We start from the raw sequence: 27,936 nt of genomic DNA, 5'->3' as shown, positions 1-27,936 counted from the left end.
TGGTCTGGATGTTGAAAGAAGCTTGCTAGATTAGAGAAAACAGGGAAAGATAAGAAAAGAAAAAAAAGGAAAAAGAAAAAAAAAGGAAAGCATTTGAAAATGTGAAAAAAAATGAACACAGTAAAATAGAATAAAATGAAATGATGGAAGTAAAATGGAATTTTAAAGAAATTTAAAGAAACATCTTTTTAACAAAAATGGAAAATAAAATATTTTTTTCTCTTTCTGTGTTCAAGAATAAGAAAAGAAAAATTAAAAAAAAAATTGAATAGATGGGCCAGCAAACAGAATGAAGTTTCCCCTGGAAGTCAAACTATGAAGCAGTTTATAATCCTAAACTAAGCATGCAGAGAGACTAGTGGTGTTTCTGAAGAGCACAGTTGGACCAACTGGGCAGGGCTTAGTGTAACGGCTCTGTACTCCACTAGATGGTGGGACTTGGCTTACTGGAGTGGATTTTTGTGATGCATATAGACTTGCTTACGCCTGCACGGGAGGGGTGAAAATGGCATCACCCAGCTACCCAGTCTCTAGTATCAGACCTTTGTGCTCTCCTTGACTAGCAATTAAATACCCCTTCTTTATCTCTGGCTTCTGTCCACTCTCTGCTTCTACACTGTCTGTAACCAAACTGTCAGGCCACCAGGCAGCACCTCCCTCCTGAGTTTTATCTCAGATGGGGCTGTGTTTCCCAACCCCTCATGTCTGAGGGCCCTGCAGCTTTGACCCGTTCTGATTCTCCGGGGGAGGGTCTTGCTGAGCAATGGCCAGGTCCTGGCCCACTCCTAGGAACGTTTGCAAGACCGTGCCACTGCTGATGCCCAGAGACCATGGGCCAGCCCACCCCAGAAAAAATTTGAGTGATTCTGTAGCAAGAGCGTTTCAGGGATTGTGAGAAATCACAACACATAGCTGGCACCAGGCTACCTCTTTAACATCCTCGCTCCAACACCAGAAAATGTGCCCATTCTCTGGTGTCCTCTGGGACCTTCGTCTGTGGGGAGGCCATAACGCCTCTACCAAATGTCATCCCATCAGGGGAACCACCTCTCCCTGTGTGGCCTGAGGACCCTGAGGACCTCGCTCTCTGCTCCCACGGATTCACCCTTGCAACCAGAGCACTGCCAGGTATTGATCTGCAGAGTTTCAGACTCTGTGCTCTCCCTGTTTGTAGCATCGTAATGGAATTTAAACCCTCTCCTTTCTCCTTTCTCCCTGTTTTTGTTCAGTTACTTGCATACTCTTTTTTTTTCTCTCCAGCTGCTTTTGGGGGTGGGGGATGCTTTCCTGTACTCTCCCCCCATCTCTGTCCTCTCTCTGCAAGCAAAAACAACTCCCTGCCCTCTGTGGCTTCTCTTTCCCCCAGTTCACCTCTCTGTGCCACATACCTGCCAAGTTCTGTGGTTCAGATTGTGCAGATGGTTATGTTAATCCTGAAATTAGTTTTCTAGGCGTGGAGGATGGTTCAGTGTTGGTCTGGCTGGATTTCAGGGACCAGAGATACAAAAAAAAATCCATGTGGTTCTGCCATCTTGGTCCTTCCCCTCTATAATGTCCGTCTAAATCAGCATGATGACAAAGGCAACTATCACAAGTTATTTAATAATAATATAAAATTACAAGCTAATTCCTCTAAGATACTAAATATCACAAAATTGTAATCACAACGATTGTTATTAATGCCAATATTTACAAATGTATAAATCCCCTTCTTTGAAAACTAGACTGTTGAAAACATAAAAGAAACAATGGTTACAAAAATATTCAAATATATTTTCACATACCATTTAAAATATATTCTAGGACAAATCACTTACTCAAATATTTTTTTCCTGCCAAGTGGTTTTGTGCAGACGACATATTCAAACACAATTTATTAGGTGATTAAGGGTGAATGAATCTCTGTTTCTTAAGACCGTTTAAATATATATGTGCCTGAATCAATTAGAAGTCACATCACAAAATTTTTAGTTAAGGAAACAAAGATTAAACAAAAAGAAGTAGCATGGTTAGTACAGGACTTCTCAGAGCTGTCATAAGTTAATAAGTGTTGTGAATTAAGAGACAGAATGGAGCAGGTGATGAACACATAGTTGGAAGCTCACAGCACCTGGATTTCAATATAAAGGATTCACTGTTGACTGACCTTGGTCAAGTCAGTTGACATCTGTGTATCTCTTTTTACATTATAAAGGCTCATTTGTAAGAACAGAGCTATAAAGATTAAAAGATTTGGGTGGATTTTATTTTATTTTATTTTATTTTATTTTATTTTATTTTATTTATTTTATGAGATATGCAGAGACAAGCAGAGAGAGAGAATCCCCTGCAGGCTCCGCACCATCAGCATTGAGCCCGATGTGGGGCTCAAAGTTATGAAATGTGAGATCACGACGTGAGCCAAATCAAAAGTTGGACACTCAACCAACTGGACATGAGCCACCTAGGTGCCCCAGAAGATTTCAGTTTTGTAGATGGTGAAGAAAAATGAAGGTGGACAGGTACAATTCACAACTGTCTGCATTGGGAACTTTAAAAATAAACAGGAAATATTTAACTTTCAAAACAACCCCCATGTCTAGCTATTTAAATCAGATAAGAAGGACCTGCTGCAAATTATATTTGCCAACAGGCTTAGGGGAATGTCAGTCTCCTTTTTCTCTACCGTCAATGTAGCAGGAGAAGGATCCTGTGAAGCTTGCCAAGGAGTAAAACTAAAGGGAAGGAAGCAAGATACCCCAGATGTCCTTTAAATATGATCCCTAAAAATGAATATTTTTAAACGCATTCTCCTTAACTGCTTAGATTTTGTGAAATGATCTAAGAGGAGACTTTAATGCCTAAGCCTTCTCAGTAAGAAAGCCACTGCTTCCTTACAACAAAGGATTTCGAAACTCTAAATAACATTATTCACTAAAAATAGAATAAAAAAGAATGAAACACTTAGCAATAAATTTGCAGAAGTACAAAATATATATTCTGAAAACTAAAAAAAAAATGACTGAAAGAAATTAAAGAAGATCTGAATAAATGGAAAGACATTCTATTTGCATGGACCCGAAGACTTAATGATGTGTTAAGATAGCAATGCCTCCACAATGGTTTTTAGATCAATCTGTGTCAAAATCCAACCTTACTTCTTCGCAGAAATTGACAAGTTAATGCTAAGATTCATATGAAAATGCAAGGGAATTAGAATAGCCAAAATAGTTTTGCAAAAGTTGAGACACTCACATTTCCTGATTTTAAAACTTGACAGTTTTAAAGAGATGGTAATCTAGACAGTGTGAGATATGTCCACATATGGCATATGGGTAGTCATATAGTCATTGAAATAGAATTGAAAGTCCAGAAATAAACCTCCACATTTACAGTCAATTGATTTTCAAAGGTGACAAGACCAATGGGGGGAAATTGTTTGTTCAGCAAATGGTGCTAGGAAAACTGGATATCCACACGCAAAATAATGTATTTGGAAACATATCATTTGCAAAAATTAACTCAAAATGGATCAACAACATAATATAAGAGCTAAAATATAAAACTCCTAGAAGACAACAGAGGTGTAAAGCATGGTGACACATTGAAATAATTCTAATAGATGTTTTTCCAAAGGAGATTTATGTAAATGTCCAATGAGCAAATGAGGAGATGCTCAACATTGTTAGCTATCAAGTACATATGTATCTTATATCAGAGTCATATGTGATACAACTTTATAGCCATTGGGATAGTTATAATCACAAAGGTAGATAAAGATAGGTGTCCGTGAAGATGTGAAATTGGGATTCTCAGACACTGCTCGTAAGAATGTGAAACGGTACAGCTGCATATTGGAAAACAGTCTGACAGTTCCCACTTTCACTCCTTGGTATAGGCTCAAGAGGAAAAAAAACACACATGTACACACAAAATTTGCACATAAAAGTTTATAGCAGCATTATTTATAATAATCAAAGAGTAAACCCAACCTAAACGTCCATCAGTGGAGGAATGGATAAATAAAATGCGGTATACCCATGCAGTGGAATGTTAAAAAATGAAATATTGAAACCCGTTGCAACATGGATGACTCTTGAAAACATCGTGGTTAGAAGCCAAACACAAAAGACTATCTACGGTGTGATACATTTATGGGGAATGCCAACAGGAAGCAAATCTACAGAGATAGAAAGAGATGAGTGGATGCGTAAGGATAAGATGGGCTTTAAGGACTGAGGGATATGGGGTCATTTTGAAAAATGCCAATGTTTTAAAATTGATTGTGGTGATGGATGCAGAACTCTGTGAAGATACTGAAAGCCACCAAATTATATGCTTTAAATGGTTGGTTTTATGGTACATAAATTGTATCTCTGTGAAACCGTTTTTAAAAGGACAAAATAACCCGTATATATTCACATATCTATAAATGTTTCTGTATGTAGCCATCTGTATCTGCATTACACCAGATGAGAGCTAATACTGATGTCTTTAACTACCTTCCATTACCCCATGGACTGTTTTTTTTGTTTTGTTTTTGTTTTTTTTTTGTTTTTTGTTTTTTTATTTTATTTTTATTTTTTTTTATTTATATATGAAATTTATTGCCAAATTGGTTTCCATACAACACCCAGTGCTCATTCCAAAAGGTGCCCTCCTCAATACCCATCACCCACCCTCTCCTCCCTCCCACCCCCCATCAACCCTCAGTTTGCTCTCAGTTCTCAACAGTCTCTTATGCTTTGGCTCTCTCCCACTCTAACCTCTTTTTTTTTTTCCTTCCCCTCCCCCCCCCCCCCCATGGACTGTTTTCACCTTCTTCCCTTGCTCCACTCCAACAGTGACAAACCGGTTCCTTCCCTCCACCATCCACTTACTTGTTTAATTTCAACATATATGTATAGCAATATCAGAATTATTAGCCATACCTTCATGTGAAACAATTTTATCAACTAGAGTACAGTACCATGTGCAGTTCCCTTTGTCTTTATTCTAGCATTTGTCTTACAGACTCCATTCGTTTCCAAAGTTACTTAGGTCAGTGCGTTCTCCGCCCCCTCCCCATTCGTTTCAAGGAAATGGTTACATACATTTGTAATGAAGTTTGGGATTGTTTTGTCATAGCTGCTATTCCCTCTTTGGATCCCCTACCTTCCTAAATGACTCTTTTAAACATATATATGTTAAGATGCACCCTTTGTTCTCTAAAGTTCTATGTGTTTTGACTAAAGCATAACACCATGTACCCATTATTGTAATATCTAAAAGAATAGTTTCATTATCCTGTAAGTCCCCTATGCTTCACTGATTCAACCTTTCCTCCCTCTCTGTGAATGCCTGGCAGCCACTGATTATTTCTTTTTTCTTTTTTTTTTTACTTAATTTTTTAATGCTTATTTTATTTTTGAGAAAGAGAGAGAGACAGCGTGAGTGTGGGAGGGGCAGAGAGACAGAGGAAGACAGAGACTCTGCTCACTCCAGGCCCTGAGCCGGCAGCTCAGAGACTGACACGGAGTTCAGACTCACAAACTCTGAGATCATGACCTGAGCTGAAGTCGGACGCGTAACTGACTGAGCCACCCAGGGGCCCCACTGATCACTGCATTGTCTGCATAGTTTTGCCTTTTTGGAATGTCATATAAATGGAATCATAGTATGTATCCTTTTGAGACTGACTTCTTTTACTTAGTAGCATACATTTGTGGTTTCTCCGTGTCTTTTTGAAGCTAGCCAGTGTATTTCTTTCTGTTAGTGAATAATATTTCATTGTAGAGATGTACCATCGTTTTTTGTTTGTTTTTTTTTTTTTTTCTATGGATGAAGAACATTTTGGTCACTTTTAGTTTTTGGCAATTATGAATAAAGCCACTATACATATTTTCATGCAGGCTTTTGGGTAAACACAAATGTTAAAATTAGTTGAGTAAATATGTAGGAGTGCAATTCCTATGTCATCTGTTCAGACTATGTTTAGCTTTGTCAGAAACTACCAAACTGTCTTTTGAATTCCCACCAGCAAGGGGTGACAATTCTTATGATAATATATCTCACTTCATATTGGCAATGTTTTGGAATTTTAGCCATTCTAATAGATGTGTAATGTTATTTTTAAAAGTTTACTTATTGGGGCGCCTGGGTGGCGCAGTCGGTTGAACGTCCGACTTCAGCCAGGTCACGATCTCGCGGTCCGTGAGTTCGAGCCCCGCGTCAGGCTCTGGGCTGATGGCTCAGAGCCTGGAGCCTGTTTCCGATTCTGTGTCTCCCTCTCTCTCTGCCCCTCCCCCATTCATGCTCTGTCTCTCTCTGTCCGAAAAATAAATAAATGTTGAAAAAAAAATTTAAAAAAAAAGTTTACTTATTTATTTTGAAAGACAGATCATGAATGGGGGAGTGGGAGAGAGAGAATCCATGCTGAGCAGGGAGCCTGACACGGGGCTTGAGCTCATGACCACGAGATCATGACCTGAGCCAAAGTCAAGAGTCAGACACTCAATGGACTGAGCCATCCCAGGTGCCCCATCAAATTTCATAACCTGAAATTTCCTGATAACAAATGCTGTTGGGCATCTTTTCATATGCGTGCTTGCCATCTATATATTCTTTGATGAGGTGTTTGCTCAAATATTTTGGCAACTTTCTAATTGTTTATTTTCTAAGTGTTGAGTTCTTCATATCTTTTGGAAACAAGTTCTTTATCAGAATGCATTATGCAAATATTTTCTTCCAATCTGTCACTTTTTATCTTCTTAACAGTATCTTTTACAAAGTAGATGTTTTTAATCTTAAAGTATTTTAACGTCAAGTGTTTTTTATGGATCATGCGTTTAGTATTGTATCGCTCACTGCCAACCCCAAGGTCATAGGTTTTCTCCTGTTTTCTTCTAGAAGTTTTATAATAATTGTGTTTATGTTTGGATCTGTGATCGATTTTATGTTAATTTTTATTAAAGGAATGGCATTCATGTCTAGATCTTTCTTCTTTCTTTCTTTCTTTCTTTCTTTCTTTTTTCTCTTTTTCTTTCTTCTTTTTCTGTTGAAAAGACTATCCTTTCTTTTCTCCATTGAACTGCTTTGTTCTTTTGTCAAAGACCAATTGACTATTTGTTTGGTTGGTTTTGTTTTATCTTGTTTTGGGACATTCTATTCTATTCCAATGGTCTATGTGTTTAGTCTTCAAAAATTTGATGCTGTCTGGATTACTGTAGCTTTATAGTAAGTCCTGCATCAGGCATCTTGAATTATCCAATGTTTTCTTCTTCTTCAATATTGTGGTAGCCATTATACGTCTTTCGGCCTTCCATGTGAACGTTAGAAACAATTTATTAATATCTACAAATAGCTTGCTGGAATTTTATTGGGACTGCATTGATTCTATAGATCTAGCTGGGAAGAGTCTTCTAGTCCATGAATATGAAATATCTCTTTGTTTTGATCTGCTTTGATTTCTTTCTTCCGAGTTTTGTCGTTTCCCGTATGGAAGTTTCTACTTATTTTGTTAAATTTATACCAAATAAAAACTTTTTAGTGAGCTATTATAAATGGTACAAATTCTAATTTCTCATGGCCGATGTATAGGAGAGAAATTGGATTTTGTATATTAACCTTATCTCCTGTGACCTTGCTACAATAACTTATTATTTCCAGGAGCTTTTGGTTGATTCTTTGGGATTTTCTACATGGACAAAAAACAAAACCATTCATTTCTTCCTCTCTAATCTGTATGCCTGTTACCTCATATGCACTAGCTGCCTCCAAGCACAATGTAATAGGAGTGGTGAGAGGGGGAATCCTGCCTTCTTCCTGATTTTAGAGAGAAAACATTCGGTTTCTCACAGTCCCTCTGTTTTTATTACATCCCACCCCAATTTTCCAGTTTCTTTGTTTCTTTCATCTCAATTATTCATGTTATCACAGGCCTGTTGTTATGGAAAAGACAGTGGGAATCAGAGATACTTTCATTTAAATCATGATTTGGATCTTGGCTAAGTTAATTTAACTCCTTTGCGTTTTAGTTTCCTTATTCCAAATTAGGAAAATACTGCCTATGCCATCCATGTACTGTTATGATGATTACTTGGAAGATCTTGCAAAAGTTTTTTCTTTCCCCCACTTAATGCATGAATACCTAACTTTGGTTTAGGCCCTATGCTAAATTCTTAGGCTTAGACTGTGAACGAAACACAGGTTCAGCTATTGAAAAAGTTAGTGGAAAAAAAGTCAAGGTCACAGTGTATTTTAATAATCATAAGTGCCGTGAGCCCTGTCAGTGCACATGGTTGATTTTCAATACCTAGTCTTTGTTATTATTCCTTTCCCAAGTCTGTTCACTCTTTCTGAATTGTCAAAAAAAGCTAATGACATTCCTTATCTCTTTCTTTGTATACCTTGTTTCCACCCCACATAATCAATGCAAACAATTGCCATTTGATACTCTCTCTAGTGTCTGCATTGTTGTCACTTCTTCCTCCTCCTTTCACCTAATGTCCCAAACATTTCTATACTGGAGATATATAATAGTAACATTTTGTGATTGCTAACATTTATATTTTGGTTACCATATGGTTCATACAGTATACATAGAGTATTTCAAACATAGTATTCTAGAGGGCAGGGGGGTGATAATGTAGATTTTTACATAAAGCGAATTAGGCATTTAAAACAAGTTTTTTTGTCATGAGGTTAATGCTGATTATTTAGCTGTACAGAATGTCTTTTATAAATCCAACATTATTCCTGGGCTCCATCCTTTGTAATCTATAAGGAATAGAGAGTTTAAAGAAAAGATTTTTAACCAGGAGGAGGGGAAGGTGGGAAAAAAAGTTACAGAGAGGGAAGGAGGCAAACCATAAGAAACCCTTAAATACTGAGAACAAACTGAGGGTTGATGGGGGGGTGGGAGGGAGGGGGAGGGGGGTGATGGGCATTGAGGAAGGCACCTGTTGGGATGGGGTCTGGGTGTTGTTTGTATGTCAATATGACTTTAAAATATATATATATATATATATATATATATATATATATATATATATATGAGTGTATGGGGGCACCTTTCTTGATTTTGTGTTTTAAAGACTAAAACAAACAATAATACGTTGGTTTCCTGAAAGACAGTGCCCTGTTACCTAGGCAATGGCTTTATGACACCCAAGATGTAACTAATACAACTTCAGATCAGCTTCCAGAAATTCTCTGGTTTATGAGATGAGTAGCCGAAACAATTCATTACATTGCCTTTCAAGAAAGTTATTTTGGGGGGAGGGGGGAGGAACCAAGTGTGGGAAGGTGGAAAGGGGAGAGAAGGTATAGCTAACACAAACACAAGATTGGGGAGAAATCAGCAAGGTGCCCTACTGGGAACAGTTATTTGCCATTCCAGACTTCCTGCTACCTGCAGTGACAAATTTAAAAATTTGGCTTTAAAACACGAAGTAACTTGCCTTGCTTGTTTGTCCTTATTTTCTTAAAAGTAACCCAATGAAGCAATAGTATATAAAAGTGCTGGCTGGGGTTTTCATGAGCATGAGTGTGTGCCCGTGTGTTTAAAATACATTAAAATAAGTGCTGCCTCTGAGATTTTCAACAGTTACTGCTGACTCTTTAGTCTCTCCAAACTCCTCTCTGCATCAGCAATTTTGTATTTGATTTGGAACATGTTCTACATATTCTCCACCAAAGACTGGAGGTCAGTCTTGTAAAGAAGTAAAGGCATTGCGTAGACCTTTGATAACCCCGCCATGCCTGCTGTCCCTTCAAAGGAAAGCAGTGTTTCAGCCTACACTTGGCTGGTTAATAGAATTGACTCACCAAGTTGCCCTTGTGACTAATGATTGCCATGCGAGATGTTGTAGAATGATGTCATTTACTAATAAAATGCATTTGCTTTTACAGACTCAATTCTTTATGTTGAGAAAATAAAGATGAATCTTATTTTAAGGAATCAAGCATTTTTTTCCTTACAGAAATGGAATTAAGAAAATAACTGCCATCTAAGAACCTGCTAATTTGATAGGCAGTATTGTAAAAAATAGTATGCCTGTCTGTTTTATGAGAGTAAAGATAACCATTTAATTGATCTATCCCTGAGTCAGTCTTCCAGTATTTGAGTTACTCTGTGATTTAATATTGGAATAAAAAGTGGATAAATATCGATCAGATATTTAAGTGACTTTAAGAATTTCTGTCTAGAATAACAGATTGTGTGTGTGTGTGTGTGTGTGTGTGTGTGTATTCATTAAGCTTCTACTATATGCCTGGGTCCTTCACAAATATCAATCCTCGAAACAAAGTTGGATTTTGTAAATTTGTAAAACAAATTTTACAGATTTGGAAAAACAGATTTGGAGGGCTTAAGTAATTTTCCAAACATATTAAGTTGTGGATATTTGAGTCATTGATAGATTCTTTGATTTCAAATCCATTATTTGCAATGTACAGCTTTCCTTTAATCCTTTAATGAGAAATAATTGAAAATTATGTGATATGACATATTTCTCTTGTCCTGTCCAACAAAAGGACATTTCCAATAAATATTTATTTTAAATGAGATTTTGTGTGTGTATAATGCATGTGTCTACCTTTTGCTTGTATTCATGCAGGTATCCCTATTTACATGCATTTTGCAATAAAAGTTCTTAAACACTGCATCTTCTCCTACTTATGACTTCACTAATGTGGACTGATATAGTAGTTGGTTTAAGAATAGAAACGTAGGGGCACCTGAGTGGCTCAGTAGGTTAAGCGTCTGACTTCGGCTCAGGTCACGATCTCGCGGTCCCTGAGTTCGAGCCCCGCGTCGGGCTCTGTGCTGACTGCTCAGAGCCTGGAGCCTGTTTCAGATTCTGTGTCTCCCTCTCTTCTCTGACCCTCCCCCATTCATGATCTGTCTCTCTCTGTCTCAAAAATAAATAAACGTTAAAAAAAAATTAAAAAAAAAGAATAGAAACGTAGTGGTGCACCTGGGTGGCTCAGTCGGTTAAGCATCCAACTCCTGATCTCAGCTCAGATCTTAATCTCAGAGTCGTGAGTTGAAGCCTCACATTGGGCTCCATGCTGGGCATGAAGCCTACTTAAGAAAAATAATAAAAAAGTAGAGTTTATGATGTCATCCAACATGAATAGTGTGTTTTATATTTCATGTTGCTTTGCATAAATTGCACTACACCTATACACTTAATTTGTGTAAGTAATTTTAACATGGGCTTGAAAACATAATTTGATGACAGGTTATAAGAGTAAAATCTGTAGTTTTAAGGCAGTTCAAATTACTTAGGACATGATCAAAAAGAAAATTTATATAATTAAATGCTACTCATTTGCACTAATAGTTTTTTTTTTCTTAGTATGCACCAATTTCCAACCATAAAGGCTTATTTGTTGATTCAAAATAAATAACAGTTAATATACCTCAATTTCTGGTATAGTGATGTTATTCTTTAAGCATTATTTTGTTTTTATTTATGAAATCTAAACATTTGGCTAAATGAAGGTATCTTGTAACTGCCAAAATGACTGTTTTTTATGTTACCTTAAAATACTTAGGAAGAGACATCAGAAGCACACATTTTCCAGATTTTCTCCTTGTTCTTTTTAAATAATATCATCTGTTCCACATAGCCCCTCTAAAACCATGGAGTAAGAAAGAAAGCAGTATTTAGACTTGGAGATCGGTAGTGTAGCCAAAGAGGTTGGGCATGTGTGGGGATCAGATAACCAACATCTATCCCAGGTAGAGCAAGAGAAGGGGGGGGCAGTATCTCAAACCACTATAAATAGGGGGAGGTTAAAAAAGATGAGAAAGTTACAGATAAATGAAGAACGTTATAAATAAAAGCTTTCAACCTTTCAATATGCCTCCAGAATATGCATTATGTAGAGATGATTGCCCCAAAACAGAGTAATATTGAATTTATTGGAAATTCGAGGATTTGTCCAAGTGGAGATCTTTGTGATTTTTGTTTCATACACCAGCAATTGAATTATTGTTTCCACTGTGGAAGGAAAAAGAGAATTGATTTTGAAAATTGACAATACCATTGTCATTATTAGTTAGGTGTAATGTCTATTCTTTTTCCAAACAAGCCATCATTTTGAATCTGGTTTAGTCAGTTTCAGTCCCAGACATCCACATGAATAGTTGATGTGCGGAGACATGGCAGCCTCCCAGCTCAGCTCTCAAATTTCCACAAGCAAGATGACTCGGTTGTGATGGAGATAAGACCTTGGTTGACAAAGATAATATTTGCCATTGACATTGAGTTATTTTTATGTAACCAAAACCTGTCATTCCTTAGACAACAAGAATATAGAATGTGAAAATAAGAAGAGGTTTAAAAGTTAAGATTCCAAAATATGTCCAAAAAAGTCATTGAAAGGAACTTAATTTTTGAGAGTTTAGAACTTTACTAACAGTACAGTCTCGTTTATCTTGACAAATAAATTAACCTTTGATTTGAAAATTATAAATTGCCCCATTTGTTGCAAGAATTAGAGCCTGTACACTGTCAGAAAATATTTCTTTTTTAAGGAGCAGAAACAGAACCCTGAGGAAGAAAATGTTGTGTAAGTATAGTATTAGGAAATGCTAACCACTTTTAAAATCCTGTCTTTCAGGAAAGAACGGTGACCATTAGAAGACAAACTGTAGGAGGCTTTGGATTAAGCATCAAGGTAACCTGTATTTCCATTCTATCCTTAAAGGCTGTGCTGTAATGCATGCATTTTTGTGTATTTTGGGTTTTGGTGATTAATAATTAGACAAATATGGCTATAGCAAAATCTTCAGTATTTGCACTGAGACATAAAGTAGGTAGGTTCTCAGAAAACCTTGGCCAACTTTTGATTTAGAAAGTTTCTTAGAAAAAGTATTTGGGAATTTAACCTGGCATTGAACATAGGTAGGTGATTAACTTTATCTGGGACCACCTAAAATGTCAGATCTGGTGTCGCTGTGGGCGTATCTTCCTGTACCCAGCCAGGGGAGGAGCTACTGCCCCACCCCCCAACCCAGTGAATGGAGCAAGAACAAGTTTCACACTAATAACAGTTAAATGTTAGTTGGGTTTTATTCATCTTTTTCTTTTGTGTCGTTTTCATTTTTATTTTTATTTTGTAGAAATCGGCAAATTTTCATGTCACAATGCCAAGTAAATAGGGTAAACACAGTTTTAGCATCTGATTTATTTTTAAAATGACCATCCTGTTAACTTCCATTTATTAATGAATTTTAAATGCCTTTGTTTTTTGTGGATGTGGTTGACCAGTAAAAGCGTACCACACCTTCAATTTATCGTCATTGAAACAAAACAGAAATTTTAAAAGGATGGGAAATTATATAAATATTGGAAAAGTTAATTGCTGTCTTTAAATGCCCTTTAGAAACCTACATCTTTGCATAGATAAATGAAATTTAACTTTATCTTAAGCCAGTGGGTTAGGTATTTTGCCCACGTAGGGTGAAAATCATACATCTCAGGTATATATTTCATGAAATTTTAACACAGCTCAGTTTATATATGCTTGGAAAGTGGAGCTCTAAATTTGGTGACTATCAGTTCTAGCTGACATTATGAAAATGACTTAGAAAAATGGACCAGTGTGGAATAGCATTGTGTTGTCAAGTGATAAGACTATTACTATATAAAATGTTAGTTTTAAAATATGTATTTAACTTTCACTTTATCGTCCATCAGCTAAATCCAGGGAGGTTTGCAGTACAAGTTATAAGAAGTGGAAATGATGCCATGGGAATTATATGATACAACAGACAAGCTTTTTTTGTTTGTTTTTGTTTTTTTCTGTGATATTGATTGGGATTGCTTGAAGGGTTTAAAGATACCACTAAAGATAGTAAAAAGTCCATGAGAGAGAACAAAAGCTAAATATGAATAAAATCCAATCTCGAGAGGTGGTTTCATTTGAGATAAGCATTTTTACCTAACAGGTCGGACTCTTTTTCTGACAGACATTAGTTTTATGCAGGGAAATTTTCCTTTCTTTTTTTTTTCTATTTCCATTTATAATTTAAACTCAATAATATGATGTTATTTATTTTTTTTTAATTTTTTTTTCAACGTTTATTTATTTTTGGGACAGAGAGAGACAGAGCATGAACGGGGGAGGGGCAGAGAGAGAGGGAGACACAGAATCGGAAACAGGCTCCAGGCTCCGAGCCATCAGCCCAGAGCCTGACGCGGGGCTCGAACTCACGGACCGCGAGATCGTGACCTGGCTGAGGTCGGACGCTTAACCGACTGCGCCACCCAGGCGCCCCAATGTTATTTATTTTTATTAAAATGCTACAATTTTAACTAAACAGATTCTAAAATATCAGGAATTTTGCCAAATGAATTATGTCTATTTACTATTTTCATGATTTCATTCCAAACAAAACTCTTATACATCAATAAATAGATTAATTTTCGAAATCAAACGAGTGTGCATTTTCCATTCATGATATTGGCCACAAAAGCAGTGCTTGAATTGCGATCTGTGCCATATATTAGGAATTCTGACAAAAAAGGAAGTTATCTTACAATTCTTATGATACACTAATCAGAAATACAAAAATTAAGTTTATTATTTCGATTATTACCCAGTCATTCTGAAAAGTTTCTCTTCAGGATTTTCCATTTTGGTTTTCTCAATAGTTACCTCTGACACTTGCTTTTTTATTTTTAAGCTGTATTTTGTTCTGTTAGTGTGCATGTGTGTGTGTATACACACACACACACACACACACACACACACACACACACACACTGCATATATATATATATATATATATATATATATATATATATATAAAATGAACCATTTAAGAAAATATTTTAGCCGAATGCAGAATTAATGTTTTAACTTTGACCATTTATTTTTTTCTATTTATTTATTTTTGTATACTTATTGCTAGAACAATTTGAACCAATAATATAAATATTCCCATAAATATATGAGTGTATATCTTATCCTTATTTGCTTCAGTTAACTAATCACTGCTGGCACACATGGGAGATTTTGTAGTGAGAGTTATTGACTAAAAACCTTGACTATCTCCACTGGAAATAACAAAAGGAAGGGTGCATCTTTGACAATTAAAAAGACATTAACTAATATAGTGAAGACTTCTACAGGTGCTCCTGAATTTCATCGTACTGAGAACATATGGTGATATTATTTCAGTTTTACCTTTCAAAAAATTATTTGTGAAAGCCTGACTAACAGGTAACAAAATGGCCACCATTTGTTTTTGGTCAGAAAACACTAAAACACTCCAATATGTGCTGTTACGAGTCAAAGCCAATGGACCATGTTCTGTGCTCCTGCCAAATCTTGGCTGATGGGTTTTTCTTGCAACTGTCAGCCTTGTACATGGCGGCAACCCCTCAGTTTTCCCACATGGCGGCCGGTGCTACCACAGATGGTGGACAACGTCACAGAGAGGCATCTATTCTAATGCTTTGAACGTGCCCCAGGGGCTATAGACTGTGGGCAGTGTAATATGATGGAGGCAACCAATGTCCATTAAGCTTTGATGTCACCCGTCCATGTACAATAATGTCTTGCTCCCAACACTCTCTCCGGGCAGAGACTTCCCTATTAGGATGAGGGAAAAAAAGTCAGCCTTTACCTCCTTTTATTTTCTCTGCCATATTCTTGAGACAACGTTGAAACTTCTGGGACAAAAATGTGTGGCTTAGTCCCAGGTGGTTTGGAGAATGAGGTAGCCACATGTCTGTACAGTTGATTCCAGGTCTTCGATTCTATATCCTCCCTTGAAGCCACTAAGATGTAGTGCACATTAAGGAGAGCTTCCATCTCAAAACTTCCTATAATCCTAAGGAATAAGAGAAAATTGTAAATAATAATGAAAGATTGTAGAAGATCTAAATTTTTAAAACTACAATGTAAGTAAATTTTAATCCATTTTCTTTTCAAATGTTGTCTTATCCCCTATTGTTTTATTTTATTATTTTATTTTATTTTATTTTATTTTATTTTATTTTTACCTTAAGATTTTAGTTTGCATTATTAGGACTTTCTTACAAGATCCGGGACTCTCCTTTGAAAAGTCATAGTTACCATCTTAAATCGTATCTGAAGATGCTAGACCCTCAGTGTGGAACACAGTCATCCAAAAAGAGCTTTGGCACCAGTCACATTACGTTTTAATATAGAAATCAGATTTATCTCCAGAGACAAATTTATTTTTTAAATTCTTAAAATCCCATCTTTTCAAAACAAGAGTGTTTTACCACGGAAAGGTAGAGACCAAAATTACCTATATATCCATGTTAATTCTAAACAAGGGGAAAAAAAACTCACAACACTGAACCAAGGACCTTTGGGCAGGTGACAGTCTTGTGCTAATGCAGCACGTGGTGAAGCAGGTGTCCTGACAGGTGGAACGTCTACACAAAAGGCTGACTGTCTTGCTCCACGTTCCCATCCTCTGGTTTAGCTAATCGATTTGTTTCCAGCTCCTAAAAATAAAAGGGGTTCTTTTTAACCCCCCTCCTCCCCCGAACATGCTTATCCCCGGATCTCCGCTTGTTTCTGCGTTTGCTGTCCCGTGTTACAGTTTTTCTTGCACTACAGTTAGATCTAGTAGGAGCGCATGTGTAACTGAGCCAGGCTACAATAAGATGAAAGTTGGAGGCACAACACACACACCTTTGTACGTGGCCCAGCTCTCTGTTGTCTTTAAATGGCATTTCACCCACAAGCTCCGACTCCAGGATCTCAAGATAGAAAGAAATGATGGCCATGCGTTCTGATCAGAAACTTAAATCATGAACCAATGCTGGGGTTTTATGCACTGTGCTCACTCCCCGGGCTGTCTTCCGGAAAGCGTTGCTCGTTCGAGCTATTTTGACCCTTGTGTTGCTTTTGAGAACACTTCTGGCAACTGCTGTAACTCTGGATCTTTCCTGACAATTCTTTATGATTCTTCCTGTCTCTTACCGTTGTTGACAGTCTTCCTTGATTAAAACGTCCCTCAGAAGTCATTGCGTGTTTTTTCCCTTGTATTCGTTTTTGTTTTGGTTTGTCACTCAATAAAATGTCAAGCTCTTCTTATTTACGTTTTTAAATTTCCAAAAGATCATTCTCCGAAAACTGAATTAAAGGATCACTAAACTTTCCGCTTATAATCATTTATCCTTCTCCGGTGTCAGACTGAAACTGCTTCCTTTTGTAAAAAGTTCAGAAATCACAGAAGTAAAAGCAATGACTCCTTCAAGTCGTAATTAATAAAAGTTCATCATGCACCCACCAAGAAGACAGTTCACAGAGCAGGAGCCCTCAAACCAAAACACAGAATGTGGCTCAGGGGTATATTATTATACAGCAGCTTGTATAGTGGAAGGCAGTGACTGTTTTTCACGGCGATTGGTCTTAAGACTGCATTACAATTTTCTTAAATGATAGGGAGTTGCTTAGTGGTTCGTCCGTGTCAAACTTGGGAAACAAGTCAAGTTTTGCTTATGATTTCAGGAGGCATGAACAAAACATGACTCGGGTCAAGTTAGCCTTGCAAAATAAGCTAAATTAAGCTTTATTTATATGACTTAAACTGGTTTTGTCTGCTTGGAATGTTCAAGGCTGGTGTCCATTTGTTTTTGATTTTCACACCTTAAAGCTCTCACATTTATTAGGCTGGCCGGTATATCCTCTCCCTGGTCCTGCAGGACATTCTGATCTGGGCCCTTGTCTAGTTTTCCTGAGTTCCTGAATTGCTATGGACTTTTCTGTCCCTCGTTCCCCACTCTTCAGCTTCTGCCCCCTTTCCCTCCCACCTTGCCTGCCTTTTGGCCTTCGGGTAGAATCTTTCTTTCACATGCTCATCCCTTTGTCTGGACTCTCCAGATACTAAGCCATTTCCAAAAATGACTTCATGGTCTCCACACCTACATTCCCAATAATCACCAAAGTTTCGCATCACAGGACCCAATATTCTTGTATTTTTGCCTCGTTCCTTTGAGAATCACTCTATGGATACTCCCCTTAAAGTAAGTCCCTTTTATTTGTCTTCCATATCTTTGCAAATACAACATCATACATTTGCATATTATTAAATCATGCCTCTGGTCATTGTCATTTAACAAATCACCTTTTAGAGATGGGTGTTTTGCATATTATTACTAGAAAAGGTTTTCTGGAGTATTTTTCAACAGACACGACTCTGCCATCTATGTCCGTTAAGGAAATGTTTGCAATAAAAGGTGATTTTTTATGTGGAAGCCTTAACTTTGCACAATCAAGAATGAAATTATAGTAATTATTAAAATTTTATCACTTATAAATTTATAAATTTAAAAATTGCAAATATTTACCGACTGCTCTATAAATCCCAGATACTGAGCTAAATACTTTATATTTGGTTTCATTTGGCCTTAATATCTAGCAAAGTAGGTAACTATCGCTATCCCTCTATAGACAACGGGGTTACGTACTAAGAGGTTAAGTAATTTATCCATTGTCGTACAGGGCAGATCTAGGCCTAAACTTCACCTAAAGCAGATAACATTTTATTATTATTAATAATAATAAGAGAAGGCTCTTAATAACTATGCTCTATAGGTATAGAAACTGGAATATATAGAAAAAAATATATATATATAATATATAACATGTAATTATAGAATATATATCACATATATTATATAAAATATATGATAAATACATATATAATATATAGTTATATATATTATATAGATACAGATAGATATGGAAAATTATTTAGAAATAATTTTATTTCTAAACTCTCTACCTGGGAACACAAATAATGTTTCCTTTCTAAATTATTTATGCTATGGTTTATTCAAAACTAAAATAAACGGATCAATGAGTCCAGGATCAAGCAAAGAATTTAATATCCAGGGCTTGGTATTACTTTTACCAAGTTTACCAAAAACTATGTTTTCAAACTAGGTATAATAAATTTCTTTCTTTCAATTTATTAGTGATTTCAGGGCAAAGTCTTTAAATATCAACTGTTGATGTTAGTTTGCATATGGTTGCATTTCTCCTCATTGTGTTCCTTTTTCTTTTCACTTGAGTCTGATTCTTCTCTTTCCACCGGGGACAACATGGATATATACCTTTCCACCATAGAAATAGGAGGATACCAGACATGTAATAAGGCTTAAGTTGAAGATAATGGATTAGTCCCAAGAATCAGTTAAAAGCACTGACCGACTATCATTTTAAAGAGCATTTTTTAATTAAATAGCGTATTGAGGTGTAATTTACATACCATGCAATGTAACCACATTTATAAGTTAGTGACTTTCATTATATTCACAGATGTGTGCAACCATCACTATAGTCAATTTTGGAGCACTTCATCCCCCTCATATCCTTGAGTTATCATCCCCTTCTCCACCTATCGCCCTAACTCAGCTTTATGCAACCACTAATGTACTTTCAGTCTCTATTTTGGACTTTCATATGAAGGCAGTCATATAGTATGTGGGAAGGATCATTAATCCGTGCTGAGATCAAACTAGGTGATACTAGCAGATAAGCATGGCAATCGAACAGATAAGGATATTTTCCAATATTCTTTCAGATTATATTCCTTTAGGTGCTTTTCCCATACTTCTTCATTGGGCTCTTAACCTTAATTACTGTGTTGTTATTATCTGTTTACAAATATTTTTATTGCTGTAAGTAAATATATAATGGTGGGGTCTATGTTTCTTTTTTCCCCCCAGATCCCAGAATATGATTGATTGATTGATTGATTGATTGATTGGAATAATGAAAATGCTGAACTGAAAATATTTGTTTGGCAAGATTCCCCAAGCTCTGAAAACATTCTGGGTTTTATTTGGTGGAATTTCACAGTTATATTGGCAAATGCTTTATATAGAATACTACTAAAAATGTTTTAGATGGGACTTTATATCCTGGTTCCTATAAAGTTAGCCATAAGCTTAATTATACATTGAATGGTATATGTTTTAATATTTTCTGGGATGCATTGTAGAATGTTGCCTCACTTTCCCTCGTCTTGATTTTACACTGGAACAACAGAGTTCAATGAATTCATTTATTCTCTAAACTTGACCACAAGCCATGTACCCAAGCCATCCGAAGGGTAGGTTGGGGAGAAGCCAGTAAAGGAAGCTCTGCCTGGAGCTCAGGACCTTTACAGTCTAGTAGGAAAGTAGACATTGATCAAATTTTGATGCAAATAAATGTAAATCACAGCCTAGATCCAGTGTTACAGAAGTGAATTACTTCATGTAAGCAGACGTTGATAAATGGGGTCCTTAACCTGAAATTTTGAATCTGAGTAGGAGTTTACCAGGTTAAGAGTAAAAGAAAAAAGTGTCCAGGCAGAGGGGATAGTATATATTGATGTCCTTTGGTGCTCAGAGTGATGAAGGTCCAGGATGAAGAGGCAGAGGCAGGCTGAGACCACAAGACAGGGGACCGCTGAGGATTGGGGGTTTTATTCTAAGTGTAATGGGAAGTCTATCACCTATTTAAAATTTTTTTTTAACGTTTATTTATTTTTTTTGGGACAGAGAGAGACAGAGCATGAACAGGGGAGGGGCAGAGAGAGAGGGAGACACAGAATCAGAAACAGGCTCCAGGCTCTGAGCCATCCGCCCAGAGCCTGACGCGGGGCTCGAACTCACGGACCGCGAGATCGTGACCTGGTTGAAGTCGGCCGCTTAACCGACTGCGCCACCCAGGCGCCCCACTATCACCTATTTTAAATAGGATGAGTTGCGTTATTTGATTCTTGACTGGACAACCTTACATTTCCCCATTTAGGTCCAGAACTAAATCTAATTAACTTTAATAGAGCTGGACTGCTCTCACATTTCATCCAATAAATTAAGGTACTGTAATTTTAAGTTCCAATTTTATCTCCCGAGTGTTGTCTAAAAATTTGCTCTTTAATTAGTTAATAAAGTAATTTTCTGCAATTAGATCAAGAATCCTTTCTGAGCTCTTAATGTCTGATTTAAAAAGACCCCAAAACGAAAAACCCACCTTTGGACTCAAATCATTCAAATTTCAGGACAGATTTTACATATAAGAGAAAAAAAATGTTGACAAAATAGGTGTTAGTTATATCCTGTCATTGAAAAATAGCTATAAGTCTCCTGGCGTTGAGAGATGAGTGGGGTTACTGAGTTCGCCCTCAGAACTTGCTATTCCAACTGTCTTTTCTCAAGGCAGACCCCAGCGAGAGGTTTCCCACTGGCCTACCATGGTAACTGGTATGAAAAATCTTTGGCACGAAGAAAATCTTTGGATTCAATAGTGCAAGGAGAAAAAAACTATGAAAAGCAAAACAGCTGAAGGAAAAACACTCTGATGATAGCCACACAGAGAAGAGTGACATAAACAATGTCACTCTCTGCCCCCAAATATCTGAACCATACAGTATCTGGATGAGTTTGTTTCTTCTTTTTCTACCACCTGAAACTTCATTGGTGGATGGTTCATCTCCGTTAACCAGTTTTTTCTTCTTAGAAATGGAGATGTGTTCTTAAAATTCCTTCCAATTTCCAAGTGTCTCTGGACACCAACTATGACTATGGTCATTCGATTCATTGTACCTTCTTGGCTTCTACTTAAAATCATTCTGCAATGTGCTTTGAAGAATGGAGCTATCTTAGTCCTGGAAAAGCTTTTGACTTCATTTATTCATTCACTCATTCATCAACAAACATTTCAAAGATAAAAAAGAAAGACGTTACTCCATGCATTGAGTTTACATCAATGTGTGAAACAAATTACCAAAAAAATTCAATGCCCTCTTGGAACTTACATTCTAGTTACGGATGGGGGAAGGAGAAAGAAAGCAAATAAATATAAGAAATGAATAAAGATAATAGTAGGTTGGAAGCTGATAATTATAATGGGTAAGAAAGAATAGAATTAAAAATAGGGGATTGGGAACTGGGAACCCTAAATAGTAAATGCTGAGGGTTTTAGAATGGATTAGTGCTAAGCTTATTTACCACTCTAATGCCATGTAATTTTATTCATAAATCTTAATTGATAGACTAATTAGGATAATAGCTACCTTGTATTCAGTGTTTATTGTGTGTTAAATAAGCGTTCATTCAACTACACTATCAGTCACAAATCACTATCCTTCGATCAGATGAGAGGTCACGTTAGACACAATTAGTGCTTCTTATGGGCATACTGACCAAAAGGCAAAGGAAAATTAGGAGCTATGCAACTTAGGTCAGAGACTTTACAGAGCTAGTGAAGGTGGGAGCTGAATATTTGGTTGGTGAGAAATAGTGAGACAAGAGAGTTAGCACTGGGTTTGAATTTCAGTCGGAGTAAGACGGTTTCAGTATTTTATTTATCACATGTCTTTGATATTCTAGAAGGAAAAGGGACTACTTTCCAAGAAAAAAGCTGAATGTCATTACTTTTCTCAACAATAATTGCCCATCTTATATTTAAGTATATTGACAATTCAGAGTTAAAAATTGACATTCATGGAAAAACATCTGTTCTGAAATAACTTTTGTCCTTAAATAAAAAAATATTTAAGAAGTTTACTTGTTCTGAAGGTAGAGAAACCCAGTGGGATTTTAGATTGTCTTTGCAACTATCCTGTATTAAAAGTGCTATATTTCTTTTATGCATGACATTTTATTCTTTAATGCCTTTATTTGATTTTTCAACTATTGATTTCAACCTTCTCAACTCTGTCATACCGAAACAGAAGTTTTATGTGCTCATTTCAGGGATTTATTTTATTTCCTTCCATATAAGTTTAACTTACATATTTTTTTTTCTTTTTTCATGTATCATTTGGTCAACTAGATGAAGAATTACTACAATGTTCTTGCCAGTTTATTGTATTTTGTTAATTGTTTCATATATACTTTCACACTAAGAGGAATATACTATTAATTAAAGGAATGTAGGTGACCCCTTTCCCATCATGCATATGCAGTCTGACTTTCTGTATCACTTTGTGCAGGTAAAGGTCTCTTTAGTTACTTAGCATCCAAGGGGACCTGTGCTTGGTCAGCAGCCTAGAACAACTTAGCCAGTTAATGTAAATACATAATTATTTGGTATTCGAATGCTAAATAAGAATTTCTACAATGGACAGCATGATACACATTGAAGAGAATGCCCATGTAAGCACTTCCAATCTTTATATGGAAAACAAAAGCTTTCAAAGTCAACTGTTATTAGTTACTGGATATCACCGTGAAATTCTAAACAGGTAGATTACGTTTTTTGGGGAGCACTATGTGCTGAGTAGAGAAACTCCACAAGTTTGTTTAAATTCTATCTGGTGTCCATTCACAGACTATTCATTGCATGTATAGTTTTCTAACTGAAACCTGCATTTTTATTTTTTGCAATTAAAAAGCACAATATATGATTTTCTCTTTTCAGGGGGGAGCAGAACATAATATTCCAGTTGTCATTTCAAAAATCTCCAAGGAGCAAAGAGGTAAAGTGTTAAGAGAATTATATAGTAACCATTCCTTTGTAAGCCATCCTTACTGTAGAATAAGTCGGATTAAATACTATCGATTAGGATATGATTGACCAGCTCCACGTTCCCCATGACCAGGCAGTAAGTGGCTGAGTCTGATTCCTGAGGCTCTCCCTTTATTACTTTTGGGGCATATTTCTTTCACGAAAAGCAAAGGGGAAAGAGAAGAGAGAGTGTGACTCTATAAATCAGGGACCACATAGCTTTTCAATTGTTTCATTTAGCAAACAAACATATCCACAAACTTAATGATAGCAAGTCCTGTCAAATATAGGCAGTTCCTGACATACATATTTTTTTCTGTTCTCATATGAAGTTTTACTCAGTCTATCATGAAGTTTCACTCAAAAACACACCAAAGATGTAAAGCAACTGAAATCAGTAAGACAATCTAATGTTTAAAAGGAAACCCAGAGCTGATCCCATAGCGGAAGGACTGAATGTCTAGATTCAAGCTTTTTCATAGATACCTTAATACGATAAGTACATGAGAAAATCTCGTCATCCATCCAGAAGAGCGACCAGTTTTCGGCAACTGTAAGATCTGAAATGATAGGATTAAACAGAAATAGGTGTTTCAATATCTGGGCGGAATCATAAGATTGTTTTTGCATTTCTATTACTTGTGGATCATTTACGATGCTGTCTATATAAAATATTTATTTTTCCCCCTTGTATCAATATTGATTTGATTTAATTATAAAACTCTTTCATAGGTATGAAGAAAATAGTCGATGCATAATCATTGCTTTTCTCTCTTCACAGCGGAACTTTCAGGTCTGCTCTTTATTGGGGATGCGATTCTGCAGGTATAAATTTTACCCTAATTTTCTATGTGCAACCAAAATATAAATTCAATTCACAATAGGCCACGTGAAACCAGTTTTCTTTTCTTTGCAGATAAATGGAATTAATGTGAGAAAATGCAGACATGAAGAAGTGGTAAGTTTTCTTCACTTTTTCTTAATACCATGATTTTCCCATGTGCCAATGAGGATTCATTGCATTGCTAAATACTGTTCAACTTATTCATTAGGTAGATATGACATTGGTCCAGCGTGCTATCAGATTTTTCAAATGATCTCTTAATTGGTGTGTGTGTGTGGGTGTGTGTGTGTGTTTCATAGTAGAAACAGAATTGTGAGTACTACCCAGGATGAAATGTACTTCAAAGAAATACTTTAAGGGTTGCTTGTTATGTTTTTCTGGGTTTTCTATTAATCCTTACCAGTCAGTGTCCACTGAATATATCTCTTGGTGAAATGCATCTCTAATTCTTTACAAATATTTAAAAGTTTAAAAACAGGGGAGCCTGAGTGGCTCAGTTCGTTAAGTGTCCAAATCTTGATTTCAGCTCAAGTCATAATCTCACGATTTGTGAGATCAAGCCCCGCATTGGACTCTGTGTTCACAGCATGGAGCCTGCTTGAGATTCTCTCTGTCCCTCCCCTTCTCACACTCTCCCTCTGTCTCTCTTTCTCAAAATAAATAAATAAACATTTTTAAGAAAGCTTATAAACAATAGAATTTATGTCTGTAAAATCTTACACAGTAGCAGAATCCATCGGAAGAGCTCATACAGACGTGTGTGTGTGTGTGTGTGTGTGTGTGTGTGTGTGTGTGGTTTGAGACAGAGAGAGAAAGAGGGAGACAGAGAGAAAGAAAAGGAAAGAGACAAAATTTAGAGGAGCTTAATCTTAAGGTATACTGAATTAGCACAAGGCAGAAAGTTCACCAATTTTGTGTGTGTGTATGTGTTGTTGTGTTTTGTGGTTAGTTACTTATGTATCTATTTTTTTGGATGTTGGTAAATGTGCAGATCTGAAGCCCAGGCCTCAGATACTCTCATTCAGTTTAGGTGGGCCTAGGAATTTTAGGTGGGCAGATTTTAACACTTGGCCCAAATGGTTCCACCCTAGGTGGCTTGTACCCACCCTTTGGGAGAAGCTGGAAAGTTGAAGGGCTTCTGTTGGGATGGTGAGGAGACATAAAGGAAGAGGACAGTGGTAGGCACTTGGGAAATATTTGTCGCACCTGACTAAATAGCATTCCTAGAGCCTTCAATGAATGTCTTTAGCATCTCACAAGGGAAGGGAAGGAGGAGAAATTATGTTTAAACGTTTATGCGCAAGGATTGTGTTTGAATGCATTACTCCTCTTTTAAAAGTATTTGGAGAAAACTATTCTGATACGTTTGTGTGTTTCAAACCTCAAGGAGGCAACCTTTGCTGTTCTTGGCGAGAAGCCACGGTTCCAAGAGCAGCGAAGGCAGGGGTGGGGGGGGGGGGGTTCTCCATTGTGCGTACTTGGGATAGCTAAGCAGGGTTTGTCATCATCATCCCTTTTTGTCTTCTCCAAAATCTTACCCAGGCCACTCTATTGCCCCTCTGTGGTGAATGTCCTTTAAGATATTTCCAGTCTCGACTTTAGTACAAATACGTACAGCAAAAGCAGGGTTTCAGGACAGGTTTTAGGCAAATGAGAGCACACCCGAGAGCACTCCGTTCTGCAGGTTCACATGCGAATGTTACATACGGCCACATAAGCAAATAATATGTTAACTTCAGTCTTTGCGCGAAAATACAAATTGATTTTAAACTCACGACACAGGGAGCCGGAAACAAGCGCCTTCTCTTTTCAAACCACATGCTGTTAGGCGGGGCCGTGTTGGCAATTTGCCCTTCCAAGGCAGGCGGCATGCTTAGACAAGCTGTCCTGCAGCTTCGATTAAGCCGATGGGTGCTGCGTGAAAGATTAGAATGTGCTAATAATGCCACTTCCTAACGCTGTTCATTGTGTTTCAAAGAAAAGGAAGGTAGGATTGTATTGCAAATTATATGTGGCTCTTCGCAATACACTTCCGTTCTTCTTTGAGAGGCTTAACCTTATCAGCTTTGAAAAACAGGCACTAATATTCTTAAGTTCCAATCTTTCACTTTCCAACAGTGATTAGATGCTTTTGTCTTCATTGTTAATTACCTAAGCAAATACACCGACTTATACCTCCGCGGAGCTGAGATACTAATTAAATGTTTAAGAATGCACTCAAATGGGCAGAAAAAGGCGCACCGAGCTCAGAGGACGTAGATGGTTTTAAAATAGCACGCTGATGCCACTTTCCTGATTCCGAGTCGGTGATTCACACAGAGTTCCAAACTCAGAAACAGACTGAGTAGGTGTGGCAATATGGTGTAGGTGCACAGAACTTTCCTTCCATTCGTCTGCATCACTCATTGACATGGCTAGAAATTTTGTGTCTGGTCCCTCATTAGCTTTGCTCTTGGGATGCCTTCGACAATACAGATGTGATTTCCGTGTTGGAGTCGTGTTGACTCCGTGTGTGTTGATCTGTGCGGAAGGAGAATCCCACGGTGTCCACTGCGGACACCCAGAAGGACTTACAAGGAGTTCATTAGCCAAATGCCTAGAATCGGATCACCAAAGCATTTGTCTATCTGTGTCTCATGTCGCTAGTCTGGGCATACAATAATTCACTTCTCGGCTGCCCCCACACCATGCAAGGCATTCGTCTTGCGAGAAGTTTGTGGAAGAAGAGACCCTTCCGAAGTTTCCACGTGAAGAAAGATTTAGCACAAGTGCCAAATGTTCCTTGGCCTGTGACATGGTGGCAAGGTGGCAGGGTCCAGAATAGATGGCTTTCCTACTCACAAACAATCGTATGCAAATCCTTCCACTGTAATTTCAGGCAAATGGACTTACCTGTTCTGTTACTCATCTTAAAAGAAAGCTAACAACCCCTTTTATAAAGATCGAATGGGAATAATGTGTATGAAACTCTTAGCACAGATCTGGCAAGTAAGAAAAATTATGTATTATGTGATGCCATCAAATAATATTGCTGGCCTTTTTTCCCTACTCGCCCCCCAGTGGTTACTGCTGTGTCCGTGTTGGGCAGTGTCTTGTTGAGATTCATCCTGGGCCCTGAGAAGCTCCCATATGAAGAGGGTACTAATGCATGCTGGGGTCTGCATCCCAAGATCCTTCCGCCACACGCAGTCAGGAAGTGAAGTGGGCACCCATGCCTGCAGGGGAAGAGCGGTTTGAAAATTAGGGCTCCTTGTTCAGCAGAACAGGCGCCTATTTATATATCTTTGATGTGAATGTGTTTTGTAGTCCATGAGTTATGCTCCCAAGGCATCGAAAGTTCCTAATGTACCAATTCTTTTTTTTCTTTTCTTTTTTTAATGTTTATTTATTTTGAGAGAGAGAGAGAGTGCGAGCAGGGGAGGGGAGAGAGAGAGGGAGACACAGAATGTGAAGCAGGCTCCAGGCTCTGAGCTGTCTGCACAGAGCCCGATATGGGGCTCGAACTCACGAACCAGAGATCATGACCTGAGCTGAAGTTGGACGCTCAACCGACTGAGCCACCCAGGCGCCCCACCCCCAATTCTTTTTTCAAGGAAACCCATATGTATTGCCACTGTTGATATTAAGAT

At 37.3% G+C, this 27,936-nt stretch overlaps 1 protein-coding gene across 4 annotated transcripts in view; it reads left to right on the top strand.

Annotated features, from left to right (window-relative positions):
- The window catches only part of SNTG1 (syntrophin gamma 1), a 916,326-nt gene that overhangs the window by 620,507 nt on the left and 267,883 nt on the right, over positions 1-27,936 (top strand). For all 4 annotated transcript variants that reach the window (XM_040487820.1, XM_040487818.1, XM_040487819.1 and 1 more), the window contains 4 exons: positions 12,592-12,648; positions 23,377-23,434; positions 24,245-24,288; positions 24,380-24,421. In XM_040487820.1, coding sequence (XP_040343754.1) covers positions 12,592-12,648; positions 23,377-23,434; positions 24,245-24,288; positions 24,380-24,421 — 201 coding nt within the window. The remainder of the gene's footprint in view (positions 1-12,591; positions 12,649-23,376; positions 23,435-24,244; positions 24,289-24,379; positions 24,422-27,936) is intronic.

This window comes from Herpailurus yagouaroundi, unplaced genomic scaffold (assembly GCF_014898765.1).
Source record: "Herpailurus yagouaroundi ecotype Mexico unplaced genomic scaffold, PumYag 165, whole genome shotgun sequence".
In the NCBI taxonomy this organism is placed as follows: Eukaryota; Metazoa; Chordata; class Mammalia; order Carnivora; family Felidae; genus Herpailurus; species Herpailurus yagouaroundi.
Note: the sequence above shows the minus strand (reverse complement) of the source record. Positions and strands in the feature narration are given on the sequence as shown.